Source organism: Bos mutus, chromosome 28, assembly GCF_027580195.1.
Source record: "Bos mutus isolate GX-2022 chromosome 28, NWIPB_WYAK_1.1, whole genome shotgun sequence".
NCBI lineage: Eukaryota > Metazoa > Chordata > Mammalia > Artiodactyla > Bovidae > Bos > Bos mutus.
The window spans coordinates 37,697,732-37,717,266 of record NC_091644.1 but is presented as its reverse complement, the minus strand read 5'-3'; the positions used below and the strand labels follow the sequence as shown (position 1 = coordinate 37,717,266).

Below are 19,535 nucleotides of genomic sequence, written 5' to 3'. Positions count from 1 at the left end.
AGATACCCAAAAGAATTTTAGGGACTATTTTGAAGAGAGAGCTCTAAAAAGTTCCCATGAAGAGAACTATGCACCAGATACAGAAGGAAACCAGTCCAGACCCGTGTGGTGTTATTTCCAAAGGAACTCGTATGACTTCTATCATCAACAAAATGCCTCTTGGCATGAATTAGATTCTTTCTATGTATATTAGCTTGTTCCAACCATTTGGTGATAAAATTCCAGCTCTCTGCTCAACCTCTTGTGTGCCATTACCTGGATCAGGCAATGACATCATTTTACCCAGCAGAAACATTTTGTTTTGACCTACACCTGAAAACTAGGAGTATATTTGGGCAGCCTAGAATCAGAACATACAAAGCACCTTATCAATAGCACTGAGCATAATTCTTTTGGTCATCCACTGAGTTTATGTCAGATATTCCTGAGAGCCCTGATGTTTCCTAGAAGGCCCTAATAACTTTGCCCCAATGAATTTCCTTACAGAGGTCTTTGTAGACTCACAAAGAAGCTGAATATGACCTGGAAACTCTATTCAGATGAGCCTTCATTAAAGTGGAAATACTGTCTTTTTTTACAGTTAGGTTTATGCTTGCCACAGTTTTAAAAAAAGTAAGTAATATCCTCTTTAGGAGTATACACAGGTTTAATACAGTTGTAAAAAAAATAAAATCAATGGCTGATTTCAAGTAATAACAGAGTCAACAAAGTTATGGTTCAATTAAAAAAGAGAACTTGATAATGTCACTGAATTACCTTTATAGCATTTGATTTATAAAATTAAAACAAAGACATTTAAAACAAATACTTGCATGCAACAGGATACTTGTTATGTTTACCTTGAAGTCCATTAAGGATAGAAGTGATTTCTATGGATTTAATATGAGCTGTATCAGAGTTCTTGGCATCAGTAAGATCCAATTTGGATACCATTTCAGGAGATGAATTTGTCTGAAATGGCGGTTTTGACAAGCGCCGGAGTTTACAGTTTTTAGGAGAGTATTTTTCATCTTTGTCTTTGTCTTTGTCTAATTTATTCTAAGTTAAGGAAAAAAAGGTATCCTATGTTAGTCATAATTTATCATGAAGCATTCATTAGTAACAATGCTAAAACTCATTTTTAATTCAAAGCTATGCAATACATTACTAAAAAACATAAAAAGAATATAAAGTCCCACAAAACAGTCAGAGATGTGTTTTCAAACTTATCTAACAAATATTATAGAATGAGAAAGTTTCTAATATTTATATTTTAATAATGGAAATAAATTAGCAATCAGATAGGCAATTAAGAAAAGCAAACCTCCATACTGCTAATAATCGGTGTTACAAATTCTATAAAAATGAAATCACAATAGGCTTAAATATTCATTTTTTTAAAAAGAAACAATTTCAATCTGGTAGTTTTAAAACCTGGAAGATTCTCAATATAAAATAAGGGTTGGGAATGATAAGATTTCAGTTATCTTCAGTTGACAACTGGAAAGAAACAAATGACTTGCTATAAAGTCATTTATAGCAAGTGGGACATCCTTCCTGCATCAATAAATTAATGTTTCATGAAAAAATGAGAAAATTTCCCAAATTCTCTATTTATGAATAGATGGGCAGGGGCTAACATATTTTCTGGAAACTTCTATAGATTGCTGAGTGACTATTTTCACAGTTCTCTCATAGATGGTACAGAGCTAGTATCATTCTGGATACACAGAAGTTAATTCAGTTTAGGATAGTGGTTCTTTAAGTATGGACCATGGGCCCAGAGACCTTAGCACTTCCTGGCAATTTAAGTGAAAACTCCTCGAACCAGACTCAGAATCACTGGGGATGGGAACAAGCAATCTGAGTTTCACCAAGTTCTCCAGGTGACTGTGACACATGCTTAAGCGTGAGATTCACTTACTCAGAGCACCCGAGCTGAAGGTTCTGGATGCACTGAGAAGGCTTATGTGTACCAAAGCTTATCAATGATTAGTGCTGCTCTAATTTTCCTATTCTGGCCAGACTTTTCATCACTTTATACCAGAGATCATAATATACCATGCAGTCTGAAGGTAGAAATAGTCCACGCCAAGCAAAGTTCAAATATGGCTTTTAATGGCTGTCTTCTAAGATGAGCTCAAGGGATGGGTATAGTATTATTAAATAATTTCTAGGAAGCTTTTCCAAAATTCACATGCCTCTTCCCTTATGACCAACAATTTTAAATGCCTGGGAGGGGCCTAGAACTAAACTGAGATGTAAATAAATATTTAGAAAAAATTCCCCAAGTAATATTCTAATATTTCTTCTCCTACCCCTACCCTATCCTCTACCGGAGAAATACGACTCCTAAAACTTGCTCTGTGCAAGGAAACAGGCTTTTTACTGCCATACACACAAAATTCTTCTAGTAGCTTAGGAGCAATAGCATGACTTCCACACTTTCCAATAAAGACCAAGAGTGTCCTGAGTTGTAGCTACTGACTTGCCAAACCAAAACTTTAAAAATATGAACCCAGTTTCATCGTGAGAAAAGAGTAATCATTTTAGGGGAAAAATTTTGTACATAGGGCCATGAAGGTATCATTTAGCCAGAAAGTAAATAGCGCCTCACTTTTAAAATGAAAATTCAATTTCAGGAGGACTATTAAATACTTCAATTATATATACCATTCAAAGTAGTAAAAAGCCATTAAGAGATAAAAGATATTCTAAAACCTAGTTAATGGTCTGCTTTCTAATAAAACATCAAAAAGATTTAATCTTACAATGAACAAGACTAATTCCATCATATATAAAACTAACATTAATCTCCATACAAGTGCATTATTAATAGACTCCCCATGCTATCTATGCAGTGTGTGCCTCTTGGGGTCTTGTGAACACATTCTAAAGCACTGTCTATAGTGACAGAAAGATGATGAGGAACAAAAGAGCTACAGCTAGGCTCTTCTGTGCCTTCAGGCACCTTCTTTTCTTCCTCTGAACGGTTTACAGCTATTACAGTAACCCCAGAGTTCCCAGCTACACACTACTTCATGACTCCCAGTTGGAGACCAGAGGTGCACGAACAGTTGAAATGGCTAAGTGAAATAAATCTTGGGTGAGTGGACTTATACAATGTTGGAACTAAAAAAGCCTCAAAGATCACTTAGTACTGTTATCAAAATGCCTTTCCATAAGCTGACAATATTAATTGTACCCAAATCTAGTATTTGATAAACTGGCTATTTCAAGAGAGTATTTCCAACTCTACTAAAACACACACACACACACACACACACACACACACACACACACACACTGTCTCTCTCTCAATTCACTCTGGAGGAAAGGTTCCTTAATTAAGAGCTATAATATACAGCAAAATATATTTTGCTTTTATTACCTTTATTTTCTTGCGATGTTTTATCTTGGGCACATTTTTATCAGCAGGTCTTACTATTTTATCTGCTTTAATCCATTCGTCATACCTAAAATCAAAGGAAATTAACATTAATATACAAAACACATACTACAGAAGGAACTATGCCATATTAAAGAGAAACTCATAAATAGAATCATAATACTGTAAAACCTTGGGAGCCACTAAGTTCAACTTTCTGGTTTAAGGAACAAAGTTACCGAGGCTCAGAGAAAGATGCAGTGGCCTGTCCCAGGACACACTTTCAGCTACTGGCTGAGCCAAGGCTCAGCTAGGTCTCTGGATTCCTGGACCAGCACTACTTCCTCTGTTACACCAAAGAGAAACCAAAGCTGTACAATAACCATTAAGAGCACTCACATATTTCCTATCGTTTTTGGTTTACTTTGTTCTTTTCTTAAGCAGCAAGTAGTTCATTTTTCCCTAAACATATCAGGAAGCTAAAGGGAAGCATGACTGCGAAGCTTTCAGGCTTTGGAGTTGCTTCCTATGTATACAAATGGCTGAGAGTCAACAGTTGTGATGGGTTCTCCACTTGGTGCTGCCTGTCTGCGAGAGTTCACAGGGCACAAGTTACTACTGACTGTAATATATCTATTTGTTTAAGGCGGGGGGAGTTTAATTTTGTAACAAACTCAGCTAGAAAGAAGAAACATTAAAAATAAACCTCTTTTTATGTTTCAAAGTCACATACATTTATTCTGGAAAATGGAAAACTGACTGACATTTTTAACTCGAGAACATGAAAAACTGAAAATGCGCTTTTAAATTAAAATCTCCTCATTATTAGAGGCATTAAGTGAAGTAAGAAAGACCCTGAGTCAGGAAGTAAATGATTTAGGTCTTACCTTACTAGTAAATTATATTCTTGCCTAAGAGTAGGCTTGTATGCATACATGCTAAGTCCCTTCAATCGTGTCCAACTCTTTTTGACACTATGGACTGTAGCCCACCAGGCTCCTCTGGAGGCAACAATACTAGAGTGGGTTGCCTTGCCCTCCTCCAGGGGATCTTCCCAACCCAGGGATCAAACCCATGTCTCTTACATCTCCTGCACTGGCAGGCAGGTTCTGTACCACTAGTGCCACCTGGGAAGCCCCAGAAAAGGTCTAGGAAGTATCTGTAAGGACTCCCAGGCAGAGCTAGACTGCTGGTGCGAACTATGGCCTGCAGCAACGCTGACGGCTCAACCCCCACGAGGGCTAGGCTGCTGTCTGCTGGAAGCTGGGGAGGGCCACAGCGATAATTAGGATGAGGAAAGGATGGAATGAGTTCTAGAGAAGTCTTTACATAATCCCTGCTGACTAGCTATGTGGTCAGGACATTCTCAACCTCAGACTTTATTCGGTATAAAGCAAAGATTATTCTTCTACTAAAAACACTCCTCTGGTATGTATACTGGCACATTAGCACCTACCTGTATATTTACATATTTAAAATTTTCCCATTAATGCTAAAAACTGCATTATGCTTGAGAAAAAAGCAATTTAGCTCCTAACAATATTAGAGAGTGAAGGCGAAGAATAAACAGAAAATACCTCCACCCTCTGCAAAGTTAGATGTGAACTTTTAGAAGTTGCTCTTATTAGAATATAGTTATGGAAATTAATGCTATGCACTTTAAAAAAAAACACAACACAGTTTTCTTGTGAGAAAAAATAGTTCATGATGGTTACACATATCATCAACATAAGCTAAACAAAGATATAATAGTATTTTAACCTTTCTTAATCAAAGATTCTGTTTAGTTAATTTTGTAATATGAGGTATTTTGACTACCAATAAGTGTACTATTAATTCGACTTGTATTTTTGACATGAATTATATGTCAAGTTAGGATAAAATTCAAATTAGGATAAAACAGTAGCTTTCAGTGTAAGAATATCACCAAGACACTATACCCTTGTATATTTTATATGGAGCACCAAACACATCAAACAAGCAAAAAATAGTCACTGTCTTCATAGTTACAATGTGCACTGTGAAAATGATTTCTTTATGACTTAGAGGTAAAGTACATTGCTTAAAATTTCTTAGGAACAAGGTAGGAGGAACCTATACATAAATAGAATAATGGTTACTCCATATGGCACAGGCTGATGCTTGCTGCCCTAAGCACCACTAGAGTACAGATGCTATATGGTCAACATTCTCTCCTCTACAGATGGTATCAGGGGACTGGTTATCAGACCTTGAGTAATGAATCTGGGGGTGGAAGCAATGTTGAGTCAGGAAAAAAGCTAGAGAAAGCTTCTGGAATTAGATGAAACAAACTATACATGCTTCTAAAATATTTGCATAGTAGTCATTAAACACTATGGTCTTAACTAAACTGTAACAATCATTTTTTAAGTTACTGATCATTCTGCATGATTTTAAGAGATTCTTTGAAAAATTCTTCAGATGTGTTTCCTACTAGAGTAATTACATGGGTCTGTTTATTCAAGGCTATTGGAGAAGGAAATGGCAACCCACTACAGTGTTCTTGCCTGGAGAATCCCAGGGACGGCAGAGCCTGGTGGGCTGCCGTCTCTGGGGTCACACAGAGTTGGACACGACTGAAGCGACTTAGCAGCAGTACTCAAGGCTATGGTTTTTCCAGTAGTCATGTATGGATGTGAGAGTTGGACTGTGAAGAAAGCTGAGTGCCGAAGAACTGATGCTTTTGAACTGTGGTGTTGGAGAAGACTCTTGCTTGGACTGCAAGGAGATCCAACCAGTCCATTCTAAAGGAGATCAGCCCTGGGTGTTCTTTGGAAGGACTGATGCTAAAGCTGAAACTCCAGTACTTTGGCCACCTCATGCGAAGAGTTGACTCATTGGAAAAGACTCTCATGCTGGGAGGGATTGGGGGCAGGAGGAGAAGGGGAAGACAGAGGATGAGATGGCTGGATGGCATCACCGACTCGATGGACGTGAGTCTGAGTGAAATCTGGGAGTTGGTGATGCCACGGCGTGCTGCGATTCATGGGGTCGCAAAGAGTTGGACACGACTGAGCGACTGAACTGAACTGATATGGTTCCATAAGTATTAGCTAATATTATATGACTCCCTTATTATTTGCCCCCTTCTATTCCATTTTCTTCATGCTTTCTGTTTGTTTAGGCATTCCTTTGTTCTAATACTATTCTTTTAGATCTTGTCTTTTCTCAGTTAGATTTTGGAGAAGGAAGTGGCAGCCCACTCCAGTACTCTTTCCTGGAGAATTCCATGGACAGAGGAGCCTGGCGGGCTACAGTCCATGGGATCGCAAAGAGTCACATGACTGTGCAACTTTCATTTTCACTTTTCAGTCAGATTTATGCTCTTTTCATAAAATGTAATAATAACAATATTGTTAGTGTTATCATAATTTATATCCTTCAGAACTAGAACATGCCTTAAAAAATCTATCAATGAATTTATTTCACAGATTAACAAACTCACACCATGGAATTGAACTGACCGTTCATACTACAGGCTTGCCAAAAAGTACTATGTGAAGAGTGTGAGAAGAATGGGAAATGGGCCTGTTAAACAATGCATGAGAAAGCGTGCCGGGTCCTATTCTCATCAAGTATACAGAAGAGTGCAGACCAGCAACTAAAAAGCCTCTTTAAGAATGCAAAGTAGGAATGAACCCGTGAGGAGGGAGACCAGGTAAAAACAGTGTGTGAGAATTTTGGTTAAGGTAGCTGCTTCAAATTACAAATGCCCTTACCCCACATAGAGGTTGAGAAAAGGGAAAAAGTCGCTGAGTCATATCCAACTCTTTGTGACCCCATGGACTGTACAGTCCATGGAATTCTCTAGGCCAGAATACTGGAGCGAATAGCCATTCTCTTCTCCAGGGGATCTTCCCAACCCAGGTCTCCTGCGTTACAGGCACATTCTTTATCATCTGAGCCACCAGGGAGCCCAAGAATACTGGAGTGGGTAGCCTATCCCTTCTCCAGGGGATCTTCCTGACCCAGGAATCAAACCCAGGTCTCCTGCATTGCAGGCAGATTCTTTACCAGCTGAGCTACCAGGGAAGCCCTGAGGTTGAGACCACCAATGTAAACATTAACAGACAAACATTTCAGAATGTAATGAGGTTCTAAATATCACCTTAGTTGCCTGACTAATCTTACAAGGGAAAAAAAATGACCAGAAAATAAACTGATGTCATAACTAATCACTGTATTTTAAATATAAAGAAATGTTCTTGCCTGTTATGTAATTACTCACTAGAGTATTATTCAAGAGTTCTATTTTCTTTACAGAATACTTTCAAAGAACACAAAGGAGAGAAAAAGAAATTGATGCAGGAGAAAAAAGCAAACTGATATATCCCAAAATTACTACTGACATTAAATTATGTAAGACAAAGAGCTAGGCCGGTTTCATTTTTATTTTACTAGCGTTTGTTAATTTAAATAAAGGAGGTAATAATCATGGATTAAGATCTCTGATTCCCTATAAAATACCAAGAATAAAGACTTGAGTAAAATAAAGAGAATTAAGATCAGAACTACAAAAAAAGCTGTCACTGAATCTGTTTATTCTATATGAATTTAAAACTTTTTATGTAGTATATTTAATATTTATTAAAAAGAGATTGCAACATATTTACGTTAGGCATAAGTAAATAGTCCAATAAGATAGAATATGGGGAAATTAGTTCAAATTTAAATATCTTGCATAAAAAAATAAAATTATGGGGAGGTGGCAAAGAGCAGAAAATTGTAGCTTAAAAAAAAAAGAGACCATAAAACATGTCTCAATTTTTCCTCAGGGCACCATACCAAGCAGGATATTCATTCATCCTTCAAAATAACCTCTTTATGAGGTGGATGAACCTAGAACCTATTATACAGAGTGAAGTAAGTCAGAAAGAGAAAGATAAATATCATATTCTAATGCATATATATGGAATCTAGAGAAATGGTTCTGAAGAATTTATTTACAGGGCAGCAATGGAGAAACAGACATAGAGAACAGACTTATGGACATGGGGAGAGGGGAGGAGAGGGTGAGACGTATGGACAGACTAACAGGGAAACTTACATTACCATATGTAAAACAGACAACCAATGGGAATTTGCTGTATGGCTCAGGAAACTCAAAACAGGGGCTCTGTATCAACCTAGAGGGGTGGGGTGGGGAGGGAGAGGGGTGGGGTGGGGAGAGAGACGGGAGGGAGGTTCAAAAGGGAGGGGATATATGTATACCTATGGCTGATTCATGTTGAGGTTTGACAGAAGACAATAAAATTCTATAAAGCAAATATACTTCAATTTAAAAATAAATAAATAATAACCTCTTTAAAGAAAACAGGAATTTAAAAAACTATAATTTAAAAAAAATTTTAAAAACTAAGTCAAATATAAATTTTCTGGTTTTAAGATGCTTTCCTCCTCCTCTCAAACATTCCCAAATAAATGAACATGCTTTCATCCCTCAGCCATAGTGGTCATCCTGTCCCAGTGGCTCTCCAGTACTCCTGATTCTGCTTTAAATACCACAAAGGGAATCAAGATATTAGAATGCATGTTCCGATGCAGACTCTCAACTGTGAATGACGAACACTATTAACAGCTATTCAGGGCAATAGGTATTCCAAGAAACCACTTCACTGCTAAATACCTAGATTTAAAAAAAAAAAAAAAACAACAACAAAAACAAAAACCTAGATTTCCCCCCAAGGACAGCAGGCCCATTGCTGTCAGCTGTCATGTTTTGTGATGATGCAGCTTGAAAACTAGTAAAGAAATTGAAGCTAAGCATTTGGCCTATGAACAAAATGACCTGCAACTTTAATTCAAGCATCAGAGTTTTATGAGAATGTTTGAGGAAAACCAGGTACTCTAGACTACTGATAAAAACTGCACTGCCTACATGCATGCATGCTAAGTCACTTCAGTCATGTCCGACTCACTGCAGCCCTATGGACTGCAGCCCGCCAAGTTCCTCTGTCCATGGTATCCTGCAGGCAAGAATACTGGAGTCGGTTGCCACTTCCTTCTCCAGTACTGCCTATAATTGGACTTTAAATTTAGAAATTACAAACTGAAGAGAGCAACTGGCCTGTTTATGACAAAAGGAAATACAGCTTGCAAGAGCACAAGGAAACAAAAATTACTAAATACTTTCATTAAACAACAAATATTAAAAAAACAAGAAAAACAAATACTGAAACAAACATGAACAAACACTGAGTACAAAAATGAAGACTGAACCTGTTGGCGATTAGACCGGACTTTTTCAATTCAGTTATCAATAAACTCTTTGTAATTAATGTGTGGAGCCTAGATAAGTATCTCATCTGATACTTCAAGTACTAAGGAAAATATTTTCAAAGAATATACTGACTTGGGAAAATCTGTTGGTATCATCTAACGTTCAACTAATGGAATAAACATGAAAGAACAGAGCGTGGGCAGCTCATTTAACTTCTGGCAGTTGGCTCCCTGACCTCCACAAAATGAAGCAAAGTAGAACAGATGATCCCCAAATTAAAAACTCGGACGAAACCCCAGACTAGAAGTCTGCACAAGGGCTTGTTCCCTGGACAAATATTTGTTAGGTACCTGTCCTGTGACAGGCTCTGCACTAGGCGCTGGGCAATGAATGCACCACAGCATTTTCTCAAGGAGCTTACAATTTAACAGAGAGGACAACAGTAGTCAGCCATTACATGGCAACAACACAAATCTTCTGAACCCTTCCCAAAAAAGCAGCTACATAATATTTGAAATTTTAATGTGTTGAATTAAAATACTTATACAAAGCTAAAAGGAACCATTCAGAGACCATAGCATACTTGCTCTCACCAGAGAAAAATAAAGAGTTCTAAAAAGAAAACATTTTGATTTTTGTTTGGATGTGTTGGCAAATCATCTAAGAAATCATTTAGCAACAATAAAAATGGAAAAGAGCATTCGTCAACCAGACATAAGATACCAAAACGGTTACTGTGCCCACAATAATTCAGATTTTGGCTCTGTTTAAACCCAACTAAACCACTTTCAAAGACATATTATCAGTCATGTGTTTACATATACCCACACAATAATTACATGCAGAATAATGTGCAAATAACTTTAAAAGCAAAACTGAACTGACAAAATATTTTAAAACTCATTATTTAAAATACACATACAGATTGTAAAAGATAAAAATCTAGTAACCAACCATTAATATAAGTGAAATAATAAAATCATTTGTACTTTTTCTGTAAAGGAGAGACTCATTTAGCAATTGCTGAACAATTATGTATTTTGTATCTTGCCTATCTCTACGCAAAAAAGATAACATACATCATAAAACTAACTTAGCTTTAAAAACCTCACATCTGAGATGAAAATTTAGGCCCTCTTAGCACGGAAAGGAATTTCCCCACTTAAACTGGGTAAGAAAATATGGGGGAAAATATGTAGTTATCAATTACAAACTTTATAAGCAATGTAACCAGGCTACCTACTTTATGAGTTTTCTGTAATAATATTGATTTAGACATTTATTTTTAACGTGAGAAAATACCTAAAGCAAAATTTATAAAGAGACCTACTGAGTACTGTTTAATGCCTTTAGTCATGAACTTAAAACAGGGCTTCCTTGATGGTACAGTGACCAATGATCCACCTTGCAATGCAGGGACACGGGTTTGATCCCTGCTCCGGCAAGACCCCACATGCTACAGAGCAACTAAGCCTGTGCACCACGACTGAGTCTGGGCTCCGGAGCCCGAGTGACGCAACTACTGAGCCCGTGAGCCCTGGGGCCCGTGCTCTGCAACAAGAGAAGCCACCACCGTGAGAAGCCTGTGCCCCGCAACTAGAGTAGACCCCGCTGACCACAGCTAGAGAGAGCCCGTGTACAACAATGAAGAGCCTGTGCAGCCGAAAAAATTTAAAAATAAACTTAAAAGATAAAACAAAAATAAAAGCATAGTATTGAAAAAATAAAATTCTAAGCATGCTCTTAACATTTCATATTTCTACCCCAGGTAACACTGTTCAAATCACACCAAAAAAAGCAGGAATGGTTTCATTATAATAGAGAAAAGCAGAATGATAGAAACACTAATTATAACATCATCATATTAAAGACATAAACAGTATAAGAGAACGGCATTACAATACTATAGATCTGTTTTCCTAGAAAATCTAACTGTGTAAAATGAAACAAAGGTCTTCAGGCAGAGGTGGAATATGATGTTAACAACACATCACAGGACATTGAACCAGGACTACAAAGACCACTGTAAATGGTTAACAACTCTGGCACTCACTGCATGTTGTGATGCAGCTGCTGACTTCTAAAGAATCCCCAAAGTTTGTTTTATGAATATTTGATAAGTTTAGGGGGTTAGTATTTGTGCACATTTAGACAAACATACTGATGTATCTGCCAATCTATAAAGCTATGAAATGGAACAGGTCCAAGTTTATGCTTTACAGTAAATGTACCTATCAATCTATAATAAATACTGATGGAATAGGTCCAGTTAAATAAGCACTCCGAGACAGAGAAAAGCCATTTGAGTGCAAAAATACCTGAGTTTATTCATCTTTTTCACAAAGGAAATGTTGATTTTCACTTGCGCTGAAAAGCTAACCAACTCAAAAGTCATTTTTATAAAGAGAAATTATATTTATGTTCACTTTACTCACTGCTTATAAACTTTCATTTAAATTTCTCTACATGAAGGACTGTCTAATATAAAGCATTTTACATGGTGCAAAACAATTTTTCACATGAGCAGTAACATACAGCCCTTGACTTCCATAGTAGTTTCCCATTTTAATGCTTTGGATCATAAACGTAAGTGAACAGGCTAGGACAGAAGGGTTTATGGAGACAAGAGTTTGGAGATGGCAGTGAGGAGTGAAATGAAGAAGGGCACGCGAGAAGAGGGGTGCACAAAGAGGTAAGGGGGCTTAGAGACAGATATGGGCCATGTTCCCCTTCTCTCCTTAAAACAGACTGACAGATACTTACTTGGAGACCACTGTCAAATGGCCTTCATTTACAGTTCTTTAACTTAACATGGAGTGGAAGAAAAGTCACAGGATTGGGCACGTCCAGTCTATTTAAGTCTCTAACTCTCAACCCCATTTTATCTGCAAATTAAGAGATGGGCTCTGTGTAGACCCAAAGAGGTCATTAAAAAAGTTGAATACCACATCAAAGATAAAAATTAACTCAAGATGGACCAAAATGCTAAATATTAAAGCTAAAACTATAAAACTCTCATAAGAAAATGGGGACATTTTCGTAACACTGAATTTGGCAATGTTTTCTAGGATACAAACCAACAGCATGAGCAACACAGAAAAAAAATAGACAAATTGGACTTTATCAAAATTAAAAACTTCTGTACAGCAAATGACAATACCAAGGGTGAAAAGACAATTCTGTGGGCTCACGAGAGAAAATATATGCAAATTACATGTCTGATAAGGGATTCGTATACAGAATACATAAAGAACTCTGACAACTCTTTAAGATCAACAAAAAAACAACCAATTCAAAAATGGGCAAAAAAAATTTTTTCTTTAAATTCAACATCAAAAAAGTGACTCAAATCAGAATTCGAAAAACAGAAATACAGTGTAAATTAAAGTGTATACTGGAAGAATAAAAGAAGAGAACAATTAAAAGAAAACACATAAAGACAAGAAATAAGATAGAAAAGATATAATAACTGAGAAGTGGTTTTTTAATTTTGAGAAAGGCAGAAAAGAAAAATAAACAAGAAAAGTAACTGCAGCTGCAGCAGTTGGAACTCATGTAAAAAGTATCACAGAAAGTGATCAACTGGGTCAGTCACACAGGCAAGGCAAGTAAGAAGTTAAGAAATGAGGCTGAACAGTTGACGGTTCTGGAGGTGCAGGGTGGCATGAGCCTTACTGGGTTGGGTTTACACAAAAACAATAGAAAAAGTGGGTAACAAGTGTAAATAACTCAAATCATTTTTGCCGGATGGAAATGGAGCAAAGAAACACCACAGTAGAAAACGCAGGGGTAAGTTCAAAGAAGTGTTCTTTGAGATGAAAGAAGTAACTGCAGGTCTATATACAGATGGGAATGGTTTAGAACAGAACAAGAAACTGAAAATATACAGAAAAAAGAGGAGAATTTCTGGGCCCATAACTCGGATTTTGGCAGAAGGTACGGCAGTTAGAAGATGGGTTTTAGATAGTAGTATGCTTGTTCACCTAAAGTGAAAGGTGAGAAGGCATAAAATATGGCAGCATATATAGGTAAGAAGGTCACGTGGTGGAATTCTGCAGACAGCTTCTTCTTTCAATTTTCCAATGAGGTCACCAGCTCAAAGTGGGGATGGAGAGAGATGCTGGGGTTTTGAGGAGGGAAGAAATAACATTAAAAAAGAAAGATTTCTGTAACTATGTACAGTGATGGATGTGATCATTACACTTGCTGCAGTGATAACTGAGTAATACATACAAATATCAAATTGTTATTTTTGTACACCTGAATATAATATTACATGTTAATGATACCAATAAAAATTACAGTAATAATTAAAGATTATGCCATTAAAAATAAAACAGTCTGAGAAAGTAGAAAGAGCATGGGGGAGGACATACAGTGTCCACTTGAGGTTCACAGTCATAAATTTAAAACAAGACCAGTCACTGTGGTTGTTGATCAAGTGCACAGGTGCAGCAAGGAGGAGGAGGAGTGTTAGATTTAATCGGATTCTTGCGGTTCTGTCAAGCAGGTGTTGCAAAGCACCATAAGAGCAACAGAAGAATACAGGGGTATAAAAAAAAATTATAAGAAATGATTGAAGAATGTAAGCAACATAAGGAGAGGTTGAGGGCATTAGGGGGTTGCAAATCCTGGTGGGGTACTTCCCTCACCTGGACAAATTCCTCGATACGGAATATTTCTTTGTACCTTTAGTGCAAAGCACAATATTAGCTCACAGATGTTGAACTTATGTTTGCCAAATAAAGAACATGTTTGATAAACAACGGGTGCATGCTCACAAAAATGTGATTAAATCAATTGGTTTGTGAAAGCTTTTTACTCCACCTATTCCCTCCAAGGAAGGGCCAATTTGCTTAGAAAAATATGGTATTTTTAAAATGAAACACATTTTCATTTCAAATAATATATTCAAGAATAATTTATCATATTTTCAGTTTTCTGTGACATAATATGGACTAGAACTAACTTGTTATTTGAGTTACAGTTGAAATTTACAGTGTCTCTTATTTTTAGTTGGGGTATTCTTTAATGTAGTTGGTAATCATCAACATAAAAAATAAATTCTCTAGTCAAACTCCCAAATCCATGGTTATAGAAAGTCAAGGTAGAAATGGAGAAAAATCAATCAGCACCAGTACATGATAGAATATTGATGTATTTTAAATCCCATGCCAAGCAGTCTAGATAGTTCTAACACACAAGGTTGTAAATATTACTGAACAAGGCTATTTGCTACTGAACAAAGATAAATCCAACACACTCAAAGTTATGGCCAATGAATTCCAAACTGTAACTTTATTTTCAAACATCAATCCTATGTTTTATGGCACGACCTAGAAACCTGAGAGTGAAAAGGATCAATTAGCTAATAATACTAAAAATATCTATAAAATATAAACATCACTGAGAAATTAAATATAACAGAGAGCCTACTATTACAATTACTGAAGTATGACTATAAGTTTTTTAACGTATGGAGATATATTGTTTAAAAGACGAAAAGAACACTACAATACAAAAAAGTGATCTTATCTTTCTTTTATGTATTTTCCTATTGAATGCGATTTTTGGATGTTTTTAAAATTCTGTAAACAAGCATATGGTGAAATAGTAAACACTAGCACTGGACAACAGCCTTACATATGATCATCACAGCTGAAAAATTCTGTAGCTATGTTTTACCATTTTGGGCTTCCCAGGTGGCGCTAGTGGTAAAGAACCTTGCTGCCAACGCAGGAGACTTGTAAGAGACTCAGGTTGGATCCCTGGGTCAGGAAGATCCCCTGGAAGAGGGAATGACAAGCCACTACAGTATTCCTGCCTGGAGAATCCCACGGACAGAGAACCTGGCGGGCTATAGTCAGTCTGTGGGGTCACAAAGAGTCACACAACTCAAGTAACTTAGCACTGAAGCACAATGTGGTTAAGGATCAGAATTCTGGCTATTTCTCATAAATCTGATGTGAGCACTTTAAAATGTCCTTTTTCTCACTGTAGTAGTTAAAAACAAATTGGCCCAAACACTATCTTATGTTTAAAAAAAACACACGACATTTCCAGTTATGAAATAGGGGTATAAATGAAAATTAACATAAAGGTTTATATAGAACTTCATAAAAAAGAAAAATGTAGAAATCCTAAGAAAACAGTATTTTTCTAACTAAGATAGATATTATTTTTCTTAAGAAAAATCTGCTTTCTGGAAAATGTTTCCTATCAAACAAAACTCAAACAGTTCCATACAAAATTTCCTAAATTGCTACTGTAATGAATGACTGCCAGTGAAAATAAAACTATTTTCATGAAACTTCATGCATAAATCTTCACTTCTAATTGCACAACTCAAGTTTAAATTCAGAAATCAAGCTGGAGCTCTCCCAAGTAACAGGAAGACAGTTGTAGAGCTGATGAGGATTTGTTGAGGTCCTCATCAGATTAGCTTCAGATGTAAAGGAGCAGCAAAACTCACAATTTCTTATTCATCAATAAGACAGACTCTTTGGGTATTTATTATTCCAGAGAGAAATGGAAATACTAGAACAGTGACTATATAAAAATAACTGCTTAATCTACTGAAGTACAATTGTTTTCTCTGTGATGCTAGAAGTCTGTAGAGATCCACTCTACAGGTCTTCATCAAGATGATAAGTTTTCTTCTTTTGAAAGTTCGTACCGTACAAATACATCAGTTGTCAGGAGTAGATGACATCCTTCTTATTAATTCAAGTTTGTCTTGTTGAACTAGGCCTCATTTTTCTTTTCTATGTTATTAAAAACTTGAATGCCTCAATTTAAAATCTTCCCTTACTCTACCCAACCCTCCGTCTACTTCAAAGCACAAGCACCAAACATTCTTTCTATCCTCTAAAATACAAGTGCTCCCACGATAGGATTACTCTTTCCTTTATTCAATCTTTTCTTAACAAAACAAAGTTGTAACTTAACTGCAGAATAATTTCATGAATGTTTCAATTTTTATCTATGCCTCTTCTATTTGATGAGATAATTAACAGAAAATAATCAAGTCTGTGTTACAGTTGAACTTGGAGAATGCTTTAATTCTACCCACTGGTCACAGAATTAAAGCATTTTATAAAGACTTCTAGGAAAACTGCCTTATTATATAACCTAACAGAAAAACTAGAAGGAAAGAACTGGAAACAAGCAAAAAAACATAAAAGATGATGTATCTCAGATTATCTATCTTGTTGGCCTTACATAGTAGTTATTAATTTTTACTGATTCAATTTTTCCTTCCTAATTTTAAACTAACATATTTAACATTTACATCCTGGGTCAAAGTAGAACTACCTCTACATCTATATTTAATAAAATCAAAATGATTAAATATTACAGACAGCAAAATATTCTGATAGCAGCTCTGTAATCTCAAGTATCTTCCTTTGAACATGATACTAATAGCCCTTCAGGTGAGGAAAGTCACACACCACAGAGACAGCACAAGAACCAACAGCCAAAAGGATAAATTACACAGGACATTAAAAAGTGGTATCTGGAGAAACTTATGTTTCATCAGAACAATACTGACAGGCATTTTTAAAATCCAAAACTTTGTTAATCTTTCTGGTTAGAAGCAATAAAGGAAAAAAGTCCCAAACAAAACTCCTATACATTTCCTTATGACTTGAGTGCTGTTTTCTTCCAAGCTTCAGAATGGAACAGAACCGCACTATTCTCAAATTAGGAAAGGTAATCAGATTAGACATGCTTCCAAAGCTTCCTACTGCTGCAAAAAGACAACACAAATTGTACTTTTAAGAAACAGAGAGTGTTTTTGTTTTTTTTTTTTAAGAAACAGACACTCTGGAGATGATGTTTTCTTAATCACATTCCAAACCACAGAATACAATGTAAACATAAATCATGAGAACTGTTTTCCTCCTTGAAAATACTAGGCACACCATGACACCACCGTTGAAAACTTTGATGGCAACCTTTTCAAAAGCTACAACTCTTATCATAGGCTACTGCAAATATAGTATCAGACATTCCAAAATAAATAAGGTTTTTCTTAAAGATATCTAGATGCTCAGATTCCAAAACTAGCTTGCCCACTTTGGATAAAATTCAGATATTACCAAAGAAAACTTGTATAAGAAGAAAACTCAGTCCTGCTTTTCAGTTCCCTAGGTAAGTAGAGTTGGACCATGCGCCCTATTTCAGTCAAGCAGACTTGCTCATATTTCAATCATTGTTTCAAACATAAAAATTAATTTCTGAGGCTTCTGAACAAGATGAACAAGATGTAATGCAAGAGCTGCTAATGAAGATATAAGGCCTTCCTGAAATAGCTAAAGCTTCCTGAGAAATCGCAACTTTAAAATCCTGCCTACTAAAGGAAAGAAATGTGATGATTTAAGAAGAAAACAAGGAAGAGGTTACCATGGAAAGGTAGATGAAAATGCAAGAGCCAGAAGCCTCATAATTGGCTTGTAGACCTCAAGAAGCTCAAATCCCTTTTAACTTTTAAAGAAAGTTTTCTATCATTTTACCAACAATGTTGCCCCTATTAATCTACATGCATAATATTAAAATCAACTACACAGACTTAAGTTTTCTAGACACTAAGGATATCTTTGAAGTATTGAAAACAGTAAGTAGGAAGTCACTGAGAGAGGTATTTACAAGCCAAAACTCCATGTTTTTTATATGGTATACTATGACCTCAATTGGAATACTAATAAATCTATAATTCGTTAAATTTTAAAATAGAAAATTACTGTACAAGATTTTTTAGGTAGTAATCACTAGCTAAAACTCAAGTTACCTCACATTCCATCCGCAGTAATGCACCAAGTAAAGGACCTCTCCACCTTCGACATCAGAATCTTTAATACTAGCTTCATACATTTTTTGATTTTTCCCTCGTCCATACCGCACTTGGACTTTCATGCCTGGTGGATAGCACTCAAACTCCTCTTCCTCATTGTTGTCATCATCCTCTTCATCCTCTTCCTCCTCCTCCTCCTCCTCCTCTACTTCTTCATCATCTTCCTCTTCCTCTTTATTCGTTTCATCTCTTGAAAGGTTTAAAAAACTGCAGTTAATAAAAGACACTTCATAAGCTTTTCAGTTCCAAACCACATAAATTGATAAAAATCGTGGCTGTGATTGTTCCGGGAACAGCAGGTTCCAAGCGTATGATATTCTCTGAGTTTCAATTTAATATTAAAAACTAAAACTGTATGAGATGACCATGGATGATTACAGAAAGATATATTCAGAGAAAATGAAAACTGAAAAGTAAGTGTATTAAAAGAAAATGTCCAACAGGCAGAAGAACAGAAGTTGTGCTGAACAGCAAGAAACTAGCTAGTAAGTCGACGCTAACATTTTCCTCATGTTTTATTGTAGAAGTGTTTTATAATTCAGTTAACAAAAACAAAAATCACCATAACTCATAGCCATTTTCTGACTAAGAAATATTTTTCATTCAAATATTTCCAACCTCCAGATGTTTAAACAAGTTTTTACTAGCCAATGGCTAGTTTTAATAATTAAAATAATTTCAACCAGATTTTCTGAAGTTGTATTAAATGAAATATTATTTCACCTTTTATAGGAAGATCCTACTAAGTTCACATTAAAATCACATCAACTTTTTTCTTTCTATTCTTCTAAACTTCAACACAATTTCTGCTCTCTTTTCTCCATATTTACCAAAAGTCCTCTTCTACCAATTCTCTCAACATTAAAGTTCTGAAGAAACAGGCATATGAGAGACCAGTTGCAAATATGAAACTGAAAGTCATTTGCATTCTAGAAGCAGCAATGCAACCATTCCGGTCTTCTCAATATCACATACTTTCTAAAACAATCATATTCATTTTATATTGATCACAAATTTGTATTCAATAAATTGGAGGAAAATCTTAAATTATAAATTTTCCATGTACTATATTT

The 19,535-nt window shown here is 36.0% G+C and overlaps 1 protein-coding gene across 6 annotated transcripts in view; it reads right to left on the bottom strand.

Moving 5' to 3' along the window:
- ARID4B (AT-rich interaction domain 4B) overlaps positions 1-19,535 on the bottom strand; it is a 138,662-nt gene that overhangs the window by 19,684 nt on the left and 99,443 nt on the right. For 3 of the 6 annotated variants that reach the window (XR_011463025.1, XM_070364897.1, XM_070364898.1), the window contains exons 17-19: positions 18,400-18,669; positions 3,371-3,455; positions 840-1,038 (exon numbers count right to left, since the gene is read on the bottom strand). Coding sequence is in view for 5 of the 6 variants with exons in the window: in XM_070364897.1 (XP_070220998.1) it covers positions 840-1,038; positions 3,371-3,455; positions 18,400-18,669 (554 nt within the window). In the remaining variant the exon portion in view is untranslated. The remainder of the gene's footprint in view (positions 1-839; positions 1,039-3,370; positions 3,456-18,399; positions 18,670-19,535) is intronic. The other 3 variants (XM_070364900.1, XM_070364899.1, XM_070364901.1) reach the window with 3 other exon arrangements.